General features: G+C 44.4%; 1 protein-coding gene across 2 annotated transcripts in view; it reads right to left on the bottom strand.

Moving 5' to 3' along the window:
• KCNT2 (potassium sodium-activated channel subfamily T member 2) overlaps positions 1 to 14250 on the bottom strand; it is a 1782840-nt gene that overhangs the window by 652862 nt on the left and 1115728 nt on the right. For both annotated transcript variants that reach the window (XM_073582885.1, XM_073582886.1), the window contains exon 14: positions 2651 to 2759. In XM_073582885.1, coding sequence (XP_073438986.1) covers positions 2651 to 2759 — 109 coding nt within the window. The remainder of the gene's footprint in view (positions 1 to 2650; positions 2760 to 14250) is intronic.

Genomic DNA, 14250 nt, shown 5'->3' with positions numbered 1-14250 from the left:
ATGAACCTAGCAAATTAGCCAAACAAAAAACAAGTGTGGGATTGCACGTTTTTGCAATTTCACAGCAGAAGGAATTTTTTACTCATTTTCTAGCACACAAATATGGTAAAACCAATGGTGTCATTCAAAAGTACAACTCGTACTGCAAAAAATAAGCCCTCATATGGCCATATTGACAGAAAAATAAAAAAGTTACGGCTCTGGGAAGAAGAGGAGCGAAAAACAAAAACGCAAAACCGAAAAAAGCTACGGTCATTAAGGGGTTAAAAAATCTTTTGGTCAAAGCAAAAGTCGATAGCTGTGTGTGTGATATGGTGTCAATGCATGATTGCTGGGGACGTGATGCAGAAGTGGAGTTTTTCCAAGAGTACTAGGTGGGACTGTGGAAAGTTCGAGGGGTGGAGGTAGAACTGGGGGTGGAGCTTGGGTAGAGTCTCAAGGGGGGCCCAACATTTTGACAGCATGGGGCCCCAACATTCTTAGTGGCAGCCTTGCTCCTGATTGTCTGTGATTCAACATGTGAATGGATTGCTTCAGAGCATCATGGGAAAGCTTGAGCTGGCATACCTTTTGCCAGTAGCCATCTCACTCAGCGTACAATATGGGAGAAATGGCACTGGTTGATTTTTTTGTAATTGTGCACTGTGAATAACAATATGCTTTATTCTAATTCACATGAAAGTTCAGATTTCCGGAAATTCAATTCGAACTTGATCCTCCGCAGATGAATCTGCTCAACTCTAAGGAAGACCTTTAGAATTTCTTATCTTTTCTCTCTCACTTTCAAAAAATACACCTATCAGTGTAATTTAATGTAGTCTTTCCTTTTGTTGTCTGCTCTGGGGAAAGTCACATAAAATTTGGGACTTTGCACAATACAAATTTAATACATTATCAAAACATCATATCAAATACTTCAAAGAGCTGCAATGAACATCACAAGTTTAAATTTTCCATGCAGTAATTATGTTTTTGTTCAAAGTTGGTCATCTTGTGCCGCATAACTTAAGGTAGCCAAAAACATTAGATAGCTGTCAGCCATTCTTTACCTTCCAACTTCACCATAAATAAATGTTCAGGCATTTCTCTGTTCTCTATGAGACAACTACTGAGCAAAAACATCTGAAGATTAAGTCCAACCACTTGATCCTTAGGTTCCTGGACAGATTATCGCATTTTTCGGACTATAAGACGCACTTTTTTCTCAAAATTTTTTTGGGGAAAATGGGATGTGTCTTATAGTCAGAATGTACTTACCAGGAGTGTATTGGCAGCAGGAGTTGGGCAATTCTGCCAGCCTTGGGCTGAGAAGAAGGGTTGTTCGGTGGTGCGACGCTGCAGTGTAAAGATCTGACTCCCATCTCAAGCAGGTGTGGCAGGTTCAATGGTGGTTCGCCGATATTTTGTTAAAGCCCGGATGTGACGCTTGTGCAGATTGAGATCTCAGAGGCGGCACATGTGCAGATTGAGATCTCGGCACCGAGATCTAGTCTCCTGAAATATGAGGATGAGATCTCGTTGAAGAGATCTCAATCTGCACATGTGCCGCCTCTGGCAGCTATTTTCCCGGAGGCTACCGTATTTCAGCAATGGATGTTTTTATGGGGCTCCTGCTTTCACAAAATGTCAGTGGAGCCCCAGCACCATCGAGCACTGCTGAACGAGCCTGCAATGGGAGTCAGATCATCGCCGGGCCACCAAACACCTCCTTTGACCTTGCTCCACCAGCGATGCCGATCCCCCTCCCAGGTAAGCTGAATTTGGACTGTAAGATGGACCCCCATTTGACACATTATTTTTTTCCTTACTTTCCTCCTGAAAATTTGGGGTGTGCCTTATGGTCTGGTGCGTCATATAGTCCAAAAAATACAGTATGTTGAATGAGGCCCAAATACATATCAGATAGTCTGATAATCCTATCCAAATTTGTGAGCTTCTCCAACTGTTATCTAATATGTATGGGACTTTTAGTACATGCTGAACCAAGAAGATATGTAAGGAAAGACCTGTCTGTACTTAATAGAGATTCCTACTTCTTATAGAAATCATAAGACCTTCTACTATATGATCCCAATTCATCAAGATGAGAATTCTAGATGAAAAGGCGGGATGGAATGCAAGGCTTATGCCTCTTTATGAATCAGAATTATCTGACAAGTGCTGTGCTCCTTCGTGTACTCCTTACGGCAAATCTTTCTCCAGTACTTGCTGGAGTAAGATTAGTATAGAAGCAAATGTCTATGCTCATCATGAATTTGAAGTGCAGTGGGGACCACATTTCATCCTCCCTTGTTGCAGCTGTACCTACTTTGTCACAGCTAGGGGCAAAAATACATGAAAATGGCAAATGGAACAAAATTCTAAATTTTACTGAAGCCTTGCGTTGGGCCAAAATTTTGCAACTTTTCAAAACTTTTTACATCAGAATTCTGGCCTAAAAGCTTTGAAAAATTGGGACCTAAGTCCTTTTTACACAATACCATATGGCATTCATATAAGTGAGTTTGGTTAACTTATTTATGGCATTTCTGTTCCAATTCTGAAGAACAGGTCTGAATGTTTGATAGGATTGAGATGTATGACATAAGTACAGAATAAGTGGTCAAACTTAAAATTGAACAAATTCTTTTACATAAAAAGTAATGCTTACTGTCCTCTTGAGGTATGAACCAGCAAAGTTATTAATGTTGAGGTGGCTGGACATATGCAGTTTAGAGCAAGCATTGCATGTTTAAATTCTTCTTCACATACAACATGATCTAAAAAGTAAAAGAAAAGGAATCAATGATTAACATCTATATTTCATTATTTTGACATTCATCTATAAATAGCAAGTTTACTGTGGGTTTAATCTGTTATATTAAAAGCGGATGATGGGACTACTACTGTCCCATCATTGGCTAATGTGTCAATCACTGTCATTGTAGCAGGCATAGCAAAATGGGACTTGTAGTCCCATCGGACGATGCCTGCACACACACAACCCCCGGCATCCCGCACAGACCCCCGGCATGCCCACACAGACCCCCGGCACCCCGCATAGACCCCCGGCAGGGCCACACAGACCCCTGGCAGCCCGCACAGACCCCCGGCAGGCCCGTACAGACCCCCGGCAGGCCCGCACAGACCCCCGGCAGCCCACACAGACCCCCGGCAGGCCCGCACAGACCCCCGACAGCCCGCACAGACCCCCAGAAAGCACGCACAGACCCCCAGCAGCCTGCACAGACTTCCGGCAGTCCTGCACAGACCCCCGGCAGGCCAGCATAGACCTCCGGCAGGCCCGCACTGACCCCCGAGAGGCCCATACAGATCCCGCCCGCACACACACACGCACAGTCTCCCCCCACGCACCGCCCACACTCTTCCCCCCCCGAACTGGATGTGCAAGGAAAGAAAGGGTTTATTTTCATTCCGATATTTGTGCCCCATTGACTTGCATGGGTTTCCGGTATCGGAATCGGCGATACCCGATATTTTTGGGGTATCGGTCCGATCCAATCCGATCCGATATTCCCCGATATCGGAAGGTATCGCTCAACACTACTTATAACCTCATGTTAAATTCATCCATTGGTTGCATAAATTATTCTTTAGAAAGCTGAAACCCTCCGAAATGTGGTTTAGGTTAAGAAAATAAATTGGCATCAATCCCGAAATGTCCCACCAAGGACAACATCTGCAAGGAGTTTATATGTTCTCCCCGTGTTTGCGTGGGTTTCCTCCGGGTACTCCGGTTTCCTCCCACACTCCAAAGACATACTGATAGGGAATTTAGATTGTGAGCCCCATCGGGGACAGTGATGAAAATGTGTGCAAACTGTAAATCGCTGCGGAATATGTTAGCGCTATATAAAAATAAAAGATTATTATTAATGTTAATGGACACAGAATGGTCAGATTTTGGCAAGACAAAAGTTTTGTCGGCCACAGAAAGTAATGTGATATTCAAACAAATAATTAACTTAAAATACAAATATATGTTGCATAACATTGGTGAATGAAGTTGTGGTGCTATTAGAGTCATATTTAATATTTTGTGTGACTTCCATGAGCTTGAAGGACTGCATCCAGGCGGTCCAACAATGACTCATACAATTTATTAATGAAGTCATCAGTAAAAGCAAAGAATGCAGCCTTACAGTTGTGGCCAAAAGTATTGACACCCTGCAATTCTGTCAGATAATACTCAGTTTCTTCCTGAAAATGATTGCAAACACAAATTCTTTGGTATTATTATCTTCATTTAATTTGTCTTAAATGAAAAAACACAAAAAGAATTGTCCTAAAGCCAAATTGGATATAATTCCACACCAAACATAAAAAAGAGGGTGGACAAAAGTATTGGCACTGTTCGAAAAATCATGTGATGCTTCTCTCATTTGTGTGCCACTTACCTGTGGCACCAAACAGGTGTTGGCAATAACTAAATCATACTTGCAGCCAGTTGAAATGGATTAAAGTTGACTCAACCTCTGTCCTGTGTCCTTGTGTGTACCACATTGAGCATAGAGAAAATAAAGAAGACCAAAGAACTGTCTGAGGACTTGAGAAACCAAATTGTGAGGAAGCATGAGCAATCTCAAGGCTACAAGTCCATCTCCAAAGACCAGAATGTTCCTGTGTCTACCGTGCTCAGTGTCATCAAGAAGTTTAAAGCCCATGGCACTGTGGCTAACCTCCCTAGATGTGGACGGAAAAGAAAAATTGACAAGAGATTTCAACGCAAGATAGTGCGGATGTTGGATAAAGAACCTCGACTCTCATCCAAACAAGTTCAAGCTGCCCTGCAGTCCGAGGGTACAACAGTGTCAACCCGTACTCTCCGTCGGCGTCTGAATGAAAAGGGACTGTATGATAGGAGACCCAGGAAGACCCCACTTCTTACCCCGAGACATAAAAAAGCCAGGCTGGAGTTTGCCAAAACTTACCTGAAAAAGCCTAAAACGTTTTGGTAGAATGTTCTCTGGTCAGATGAAACAAAAGTAGAGCTTTTTGGGCAAAGGCATTAACATAGAGTTTACAGGAGAAAAAAAGAGGCATTCAAAGAAAAGAACATGATCCCTACAGTCAAACATGGCAGAGGTTCCCTGATGTTTTGGGGTTGCTTTGCTGCCTCTGGCACTGGACTGGTTGACAGTGTGCATGGCATTATGAAGTCTGAAGACTACCAACAAATTTTGCAGCATAATGTAGGCCCCAGTGTGAGAAAGCTGGGTCTCCCTCAGAGGTCATGGGTCTTCCAGCAGGACAATGACCCAAAACACACTTCAAAAAGCACTAGAAAGTGGTTTGAGAGAAAGCACTGGAGACTTCTAAGGTGGCCAGCAATGAGTCCAGACCTGAATCCCATAGAATACCTGTGGAGAGATCTAAAAATGGCAGTTTGGAGAAGGCACCCTTCAAATATCAGGGACCTGGAGCAGTTTGCCAAAGAAGAATGGTCTAAAATTCCAGCAGAGCATTGTAAGAAACTCATTGATGGTTACCGGAAGCGGTTGGTCGCAGATATTTTGGCTAAAGGTTGTGCAACCAAGTATTAGGCTGAGGGTGCCAATACTTTTGCCTGGCCCATTTTTGGAGTTTTGTGTGAAATGATCAATGTTTTGCTTTTTGCTTCATTCTCTTTTGTGTGTTTTCATTTAAGACAAATTAAATGAAGACAATAATACCAAAGAATTTGTGTTTGCAATCATTTTCAGGAAGAAACTGAGTATTATCTGGCAGAATTGCAGGGGTGTCCATACTTTTGGCCACAACTGTACATGTCTCCCAGAATTAATCTAGATTCTTTGGTTTTGTCTTCCAAGCTTCCTCTTTCATCCTACCCCAAACATGTTCAATGATGTTCATGTCTGGTGACTGGGCAGGCCAGTCCTTGAGCACCTTGATCATTTTTGCCTGGGGGAACTTTGTTGTAGAGATGGATGTATGAGATGGAGCACCATCCTGCTGCAGAATTTGACCCCTTTTATGATTTGGAATATAAGAGGTAGTTAATACTTCTTGGTATTTTAGGCTATTCATATTGCCTTCCACCTTGCAAATGTTTCGCACACCCCCATACTGAATGTGAACCCAGACCATGATCTTTCCACCACCAAATTTAACTGTTTTCTGGGTGTATTTTGGATCCATACGGGCTCCAGTAGGTCTCCTGCAGTATTTTGCGGCAGCTGTGGTGTAATTCTACTGAAGATTCATCAGAGAAATGCCACTTTTCCAGCGTCCATCTGTTTAGCAGGCTGTGGGACTTTGCAAATGCCACATGGTTTTTTATTTGCCTTTTGTTTAGTGCTGGCTTCTGGGCACTGATTCGACCATGGAGGCCATTTCGAGACAGAGTCCTTCAAACTGTTCTAGTTGACTTGAGGTGACCAGACCTGTTGGAGCTCTGCTGCAGTGGAAGAGGGGCTTGCTTTGGATTTTCTAACCAACAAACGTTCCTCCTGAGCAGTTTTCTTACGGGGTCTGCCGGACCTGGGCTTGTCAAACACATCTCCAGTCTCTTTGAATCTCTTTTTAATTCTTTGTACTTGTCGCTGAGACACATTAAAGATGCCAGCCACCTCTGCAGTGGATCTGGTCTTCTGCCTCTTGATAATCCAGGCTTTGGTCACAGGGTGGATAATTGACATGTTGTCAGTGCTCAAGTTGCAGCTCAAGTGAAGGTCTGGGGTGCTGGGTTTCTTTTTGTACACACCCACTAATTAATCGATCATTTACTGAGCACAGGTGAGGATGTAAACTAGAATTGGGTGCATTATATGACCAGGCGACAAAACTTTTGTCTTGCCAAAATCTGACCATTCTGTGTTCATTAAATGATCAATATTTCGGCATTGATGCCAATTTATTTTCTTAACATAAACCACATTTCGGAGGGTTTCAGCTTTCAAAAGAAAAATTTATACAATCAATGGATGAATTTAACTCCAGGTTGCAAGCTTTTATTTACATAAAATCGATAAGCGACATAACATCTGTCAGGGAGTGTAGATTTTTTGGATTCTACATTAAAAAAGTGTATATAACAAAAGCTGTGCTATTTGTTAGTTTCAGCTATCTGACTGATAATTGGATAAGTTCATTTAGATCTTTTTATTTTCTGCATCAGAATAATTTCAGATATCTTGTGCTCCCTTTTCTCGATTGCTCTATGCATCCAATATTTCAATGCCAAATGTACAGTATGTATTGTATAATAAACAGAGAATATGTCATGCCCGCAAACAATGTTAACCCCTTAACCGCCCAGCCTTTTTTCACCTTTCTCACCAAGCCATATCTTTGAGCTTTGACCAGTGCCACTTTATGTGGTAATAACTCTGGAACGCTTCAACACATCCCAATGATTATGAGATTATTTTTTGTGACATGTTGTATTTCATATTATTGGTAAATGTAGGTCATTATAATTTGCGTTTATGAAAATATCGAAAATTTGAAAACAAATTTGAAGATGTTGCAATTTTAAATTTGATTTTTTTCTATACCATTATACCAAACAGTTATACTACCAAAATAGATACCGTACTTAAATGTAGCTTTTTTCTTTATTTGCATAAAAAAGAAAAATTATGTAAATTATGCATTAAATTATGTGTACCTCCAAACAGCCCTACAAAATATTACAATCAGTCTGACATAAAACAAAGCTTCATGCAACTATGTCAATAAATTAAAATAAAAATGTATTGCTGCTCAAAGGAAGAGAGACAAAAGCAAAAAATAAAATTAGACTGTCATAAAGCTCCATTGAGGTCTGTTCACTAAGGGGCTAAGTGATTGTAAAGACACTGAATCTATACTTATAGTAATATAGTAACATAGTTCGCAAGACCGAAAAAAGACATTTGTCCATCCAGTTCAGCCTATATTCCGTCAGAACAAATCCCAAGATCTATTTCCTTTTAAAGAACCTAAAAACTGTAAGATACAATATTTTTACTGTCATGATCCATTTTTGGATCCGTGGCAGGTTGGATTCTCACATTAAAACTTTTTTCCTTTCAGGCCATCGGGGGTTAATGTCAGTTTTTTTCCCCCCGGTTGCCGCTGGTGTAATTACATTGCTGCTGAGTTTGGTGATGCAGGTGGTGACCACTCCCATCTTTCTTCAAAAGGTCAGAGTTCATTCTGCAGCCACCATGCTGGGAGAAAGAGTTTGCTGGGAGCAATGGTTCATCAGCTGTTTCTGGTGAATCTAGTGTTGTTATCCTGCTGTGCGGTGCTTTACAGCATAAAGCTAAGTGTTGTATTTTTGCTACCCTTTTCCTTTTGTTGTTTGTCTTACCATACCTTGTGTTGTTTTAGTGCAGCAGTGGGACCAGTGTCCTCACTTGTCAATTTCCTTCTTTGGGATAGGTGTAGGGCAAGCAAGGGCTTTGGTATCCTGCTCGGCGTCAGGTTGAAAAAACCTGTACAGGGACGTCAGGGAGATCAGGGAACATCCTTATGAGAGTGCAGGAGGTGTCCATTTCCACGTTCCATATCGCAGGACCCACCGTTGTAATTGTGTCCCTGGTGTTCCCTTGTTTGTTGTGCTGTTGGTGACGACCTCCTGTTGGGTCATTTCATACCATGTCAGTCACTTTTGTGACCTTAACCGACCTTCCCATTTTTTCTGGTGAGCCATGGCCCAAGTGCAGGCCTTTGCCCAACTGCTTCAGACCCTCACTGATGAGCTTAGGGTGCTATGTGGTGAGGTGGTATAGCAACTGTAGAAGTTGGTGGGGTTCGGAGCCAGAACCAGAACCCAAGATATCTTTCCCTGGAAGGTTTTCTGGAGGGAGAGGTAATTTTTTGGTTTTTCAGGAGGCCTGAAAGTTGTACTTCAGGCTCCTCCCTTGTTCAGCAGGGAGAGAGGAACAATGGGTGGGAATCATCATTTCCCTTCTTAAGGGTGATCCCCAATCCTGGGCCTTCTCCCTGCCGGCTGACTCACCATCTCTACGGTCAGTGGACAAGTTTTTTGCGGCTATGGCGCTGGTGTATGGAGATCCTGATGGTGTCTCCCTGGTGGAATCCCGACTCCATAAGATCAAGCAGGGGGGCCGGCTGGCTGAGGACTACTGCTCAAAGTTTAGGTGGTGGGCCACTGACACGCGGTAGAATGACTCTGCCATTAGGAGTCATCTTATGTACGGTCTATCTCCAAGGTTGCAGGATACTCTTGTGCAGTACGCTGCCCCCAGGTCGTTGGAGACCACCATGTCCCTTGCCATCCGGGTGTATATACATTTGAGGGAGAGGCATACACCAAAATGCCCCCTGTAGTCCTTGCTAGAGCAGAGGACATATCAGTGCAGACAGACAAGCCCATGCAGGTGGAAGGAGTTGGTTCCCAAACGGTGTTGTCTGCGGTTTGTCGTGGTGTGGGGGCATGTTTTTACTGTGGGCAGACTGGGCATTTTATCGGGGTCTGCTCAGCGTGCCCCAAATTATCTGTACCATCTAAGAAGCCATGTCCCCCTGGTTGTGTGGAGGGAGGTGACCAGGGATTGTATGCTTCCTCCATTTTTTTCCTCAGTGTACCTTGTCTGCTGAAGTGGTTGGCGAGGTAACTGAGGGTATACTGGTGCTTGTGGACAGTGGAGCAGGTGTCAATCTGGTGAATGCTCACTTTGTTCAGACTCATGGTCTGAGGCATAGGATGCTAGCGAGACCCCTAAGCATCCAGGCCATTGACTCTGTCCCACTCTGCCAGGGGAGGGTTACCCAAGTGGTAGACAATAAACATCTGCGTATAGGGGCTTGTCATGTAGAGTCCCTGTTGTGCTACATCTTGGAGGGTATGCCAACTCCCATAGTCTTAGGACTCCCTTGGTTAGAAAAACACCACCCAGTCATAGATTGGCAGTTCAGGGAAGTAGTTATCTGGGGTCAGTCATGCAAGGACTGCTGCCCGGGAGCTACGTTCTCTGCCGTCCTTCTATAACCTACCCCTTCTTCTCTAGTGGGGCAGCAGAGGTGCTACCAGGGAGTAGGGGCAAGACTCTACCCTCACTACCAGCTAACCCTGTGTGTCAGAGACCTCTTAGGAGGAGGGGTCAGACGAGGGTGGTAGTTCCCTCTGTGCATAGTGGGGGTGTGAGTGTGGTGACACAGGGGGACACCTCTGTTGTCAGTTCTGTAAAGAGTTCACCATCTTGTGGCAAATTTGTGCGTGGCAAGAAACGTTCAGGTCCGGACCTGTGTGGGAATGAGTAAGTGTGTCCACCAAAAACATCCGGTGGAAGTGTGCTGCTGGGGCCTTCAGTTCTCAGGTGATCGGGCCATATCATGTGTCAGTCATTCTCGGCCTGGAGACACCAGCTAGAGTTACCCCCAGTAATGCCCACACATAACTCATTCTCCAGGTCGGTGCTCTGGAGATTTGTGGCCCCTCTGGAGCATACGTTATTGTCACTTCTATCAGTCCGTGTTTGCCATAATCCTGAGGGTTGGATGACTGCCGAGGAGAACACTGGAGGATCGAGGCATCCTTATCATAGGTTATTCACTAGTGAGGTCCGGTCTTGAGGGTCCAGAGGCCCCTCATTCAAGGGGAAGTACTCTCACGATCCATTTTTGCATCTGTGGCAGATCTGAATTCTCACATTAAAACTTGTTTCCTTTCAGGCCATCAAGGGTTAATGTCAGTTTTTCCTCCAGTGGCCGCTGGTGTAATTACATTGCTGCTGAGTTTGCTGATGCAGGTGGTGACCACTCCCATCTTCCTTCAAAAGGGTCACCTGATGCATCAGCTAACCGTCAGTGTTAGAGATCATTCTGCAGTGATCATGCTGGGAGAAGGAGCTTGCTGGGAGCAATGGTTCCTCAGCTGTTTTTGAAGAATCTGGTGTCACTATCCTGCAGTGCGGTGTTGTGTTTTTATTACCCTGTTCTTTTTGGTGTCTGTCTTACTTACCTTGTGTTGTCTTAGTGCAGCGGTGGGACCAGTGTCCTCACTTGCCAATTCCCTACTTAGGGATTGGTGCAGGGCAAGCGAGGGCTTAGGTATCCTGCTTGGTGACAGGTTGAAAAAAACCCTGTATAGGGATGTCAGGGTACATCCTTAGGAGAGTGCAGAAGGTGTCCATTTCCCCATTAACTATTGCAGGACCAACCATTGTATTTGTGTGCTAGGTGTGTTAGGCATCAGGTTCTTGCCTCTGCACAGGAGGAATCCTGATCCTTGCCTTCTGCGGTCTCCCATTGCTCTCCAGCTGCAGAGGAGCCTGCTCAGCAAAGACGTTGTTCCTGGCGTCTTGCTCAGTCTACTACTGTTGGCTTGGTTACTGCTGCCAATCAAGGTTCAGCTATAGTAACCTGCAATATCCAGCAGCGAGCAGCTTTTGGGACAAAGTCCTTCTTTCGGCCTACTGAACATGCCCTTGGGAAGTCCTCTCTTTGGAGGTCTGAGGTCACATGCTCAGGTCCTATTGCTGCTCCCACTGGACCACTGGGAAGGTCCCAGAAGGACTCTGCTATGAAAGAGTTGCATGGCTGAACGGCCATGCGCTAGTATAGACAGTAATTTGTAGTGGTGTGCGTGATGATGGATGCTTGTGAACCGCTGACTGATTCATTATGAAACCCCTTCCCTTTGATACACATGTTAATAGGGTTTAGGTTTAGAGTCAGCATCGAGTAGTGGCACTGCCTAGCGCCACAGTGCTCCCAACTCCTCTCACATGTTAGCGCCAGTGTGCGCCCAGCTATAAGGCACCACTGTACCGCATCTACTGCAGCACCTGTCAGAGTGGCACCATGCGTACTTCCATACTATTGGAGTGCGCTTTCCAGTCCTGTGTCTAGGCTGGTTAGTGGCATCCGCCAGTACAGCACTGTCTGCATTTTAGTGCGGTTTCTGTTTAGTTTTATTTTTTCCTGGCACCGCAGTTGCTGCGCCAAGTGCTAGTGGTCTTGAAGGACTCTAACCCAGCATCTGTGGGGCTGAGTCCTGAGACTGTACACTAGCGCTCACTCCGCCGAGTCCTGTGACGTTAACAGGCTCCGGCATTTGTTACAGCAGCTCTGTGAAGTAACAGAGTTCACTTCCATACACAGCGAGTCAGCGGTTAACCCGTCGGTGTTTTGTTAGTACTCCGCCATTACTGAGCAGCAGTTTACTATCCCTCACGGTGGACCCCAGGTTGCAAACGCACTTTCTCTTATTTTATATTTAGCGCGATCCGCAACCCTAACATGGTGTTCCCTTGTTTGTTGTGCTGTTGGTGACAGACCTACCATTGGGTCGTTTCATACCGGGTCAGTCCCTTTTGTGACAGTTACTCTCCAGGAAGATATCCAGGCCTCTCTTGAACCCCTAGACTGAGTTCGCCATCACCACCTCCTCAGGCAAGGAATTCCAGATTCTCACTGTCCTAACAGTGAATCCTCTTCTATTTGGTGGAAAACCTTCTCTCCTCCAGATACAGAGAATGCCCCCCTGTGACCTTCACCTTCCTTGGTATAAACAGATGCTCGGAGAGATATTTGTATTGTCCCCTTATATACTTATACATGGTTATTAGATCGTCCCTCAGTCATCTTTTTTCTAGACTAAATAATCCTAATTTTGCTAATCTCTCTGTGTATTGTAGTTCACCCATCCCCTTTATTAATTTTGTTGCCCTCCTTTGTACTCGCTCTAGTTCCATTATATCCTTCCTGAGCACCGGTGTCCAAAACTGTACACAGTACTCCATGTGCGGTCTAACCAGGGATTTGTACAGAGGCAGTATGATGCTCTCATCATGTGTATCCAGACCTCTTTTAATGCACCCCATGATCCTATTTGCCTTGGCAACTGCTGCCTGGTACTGGCTGATCCAGATAATTTTATTATTAACTAGGATCCCCAAGTCCTTCTCCATGTCAGATTTACTCAGTGGTTTCCCATTCAATGTGTAATGGTGATATTGATTCCTTCCTCCCATGTGTAGAACTTTACTTTTATCATTGTTAAACCACATCTGCCACCTTTCGGCCCATGTTTTCAACTTATCCAGATCCAGCTGTAGCAGAATACTATCTTCTCTTGCATTGACTACTTTACATAGTTTTGTATCATCTGCAAATATTGATAATTTACTGTGTAAACATTCTACCATATCATTAATAAATATGTTGAAGAGAATAGGTCACAACTAGAGTTGAGCGATACCGTCCGATACTTCAAAGTATCGTATCGGATGGTATCGGCCGATCTTTAAAAAAAGTATCGGTATCGCCGATTCCGATACCAGAAGTCCCATTCAAGTCTATGGGACTTCCGGTATCGGAATAAGAAAAACCCTTTCCTGCCCTTGTACAGCCTCTCTGGGGTCTGTACGGGCCTTTCGGGGGGCTGTGCCGGCCTGCCAGGGGGTCTGTGCAGGCTCCAGTGGTCTGTGCCGGCCTGCCGGTGGTCTGTGCAGGCTCCGGGGGGCTGTGCCGGCCTGCCGGGGGGCTGTGCCGGCCTGCCGGGGGGCTGTGCCGGCCTGCCGGGGGGCTGTGCAGGCTCCGGGGGGCTGTGCCGGCCTGCCGGGGGGCTGTGCCGGCCTGCCGGTGGTCTGTGCAGGCTCCGGGGGTCTGTGCAGGCATCGTCCGATGGGACTACAAGTCCCATCGGGCGATGCCTGCTACCATGACAGTGATTGACACATTAGCCAATGATGGGACAGTAGTAGTCCCATCATCCGGCTAATGTGTTAAATGTAAAAAAAAAAAAAAAAAAAAAATTACATGCTACATACATACAACATGCATACTACATACATGCTACATTCATACTACATACTACATACATTCTACATTCATACTACATAAATACTACATGCAACATACATACTACATATATACTACATGCATGCTACATACATACTGCATGCTACATACATACCACATATATACTACATACATACTACATGCATGCTACATGCATGCTACATGCATAACACATATATACTACATGCATGCTACATACATACTACATGCTACATACATACTACATATATACTACATGCATGCTACATACATACTACATGCTACATACATACTACATATATACTACATGCATGCTACATACTACATGCTACATACATACTACATATATACTACATGCATGCTACATACATACTACATGCATGCTACATACATACTACATGCTACATACATACCACATATATACTACATACATACAATACATTCATACAATACATACATAGACATACAGTACATATAACATAGAGTAACATACTTACCAATACTTGTCACATTGTT

Source organism: Dendrobates tinctorius, unplaced genomic scaffold, assembly GCF_039654945.1.
Source record: "Dendrobates tinctorius isolate UK_male_01 unplaced genomic scaffold, ASM3965494v1 ptg000074l, whole genome shotgun sequence".
Taxonomy (NCBI): Eukaryota; Metazoa; Chordata; class Amphibia; order Anura; family Dendrobatidae; genus Dendrobates; species Dendrobates tinctorius.
Note: the sequence above shows the minus strand (reverse complement) of the source record. Positions and strands in the feature narration are given on the sequence as shown.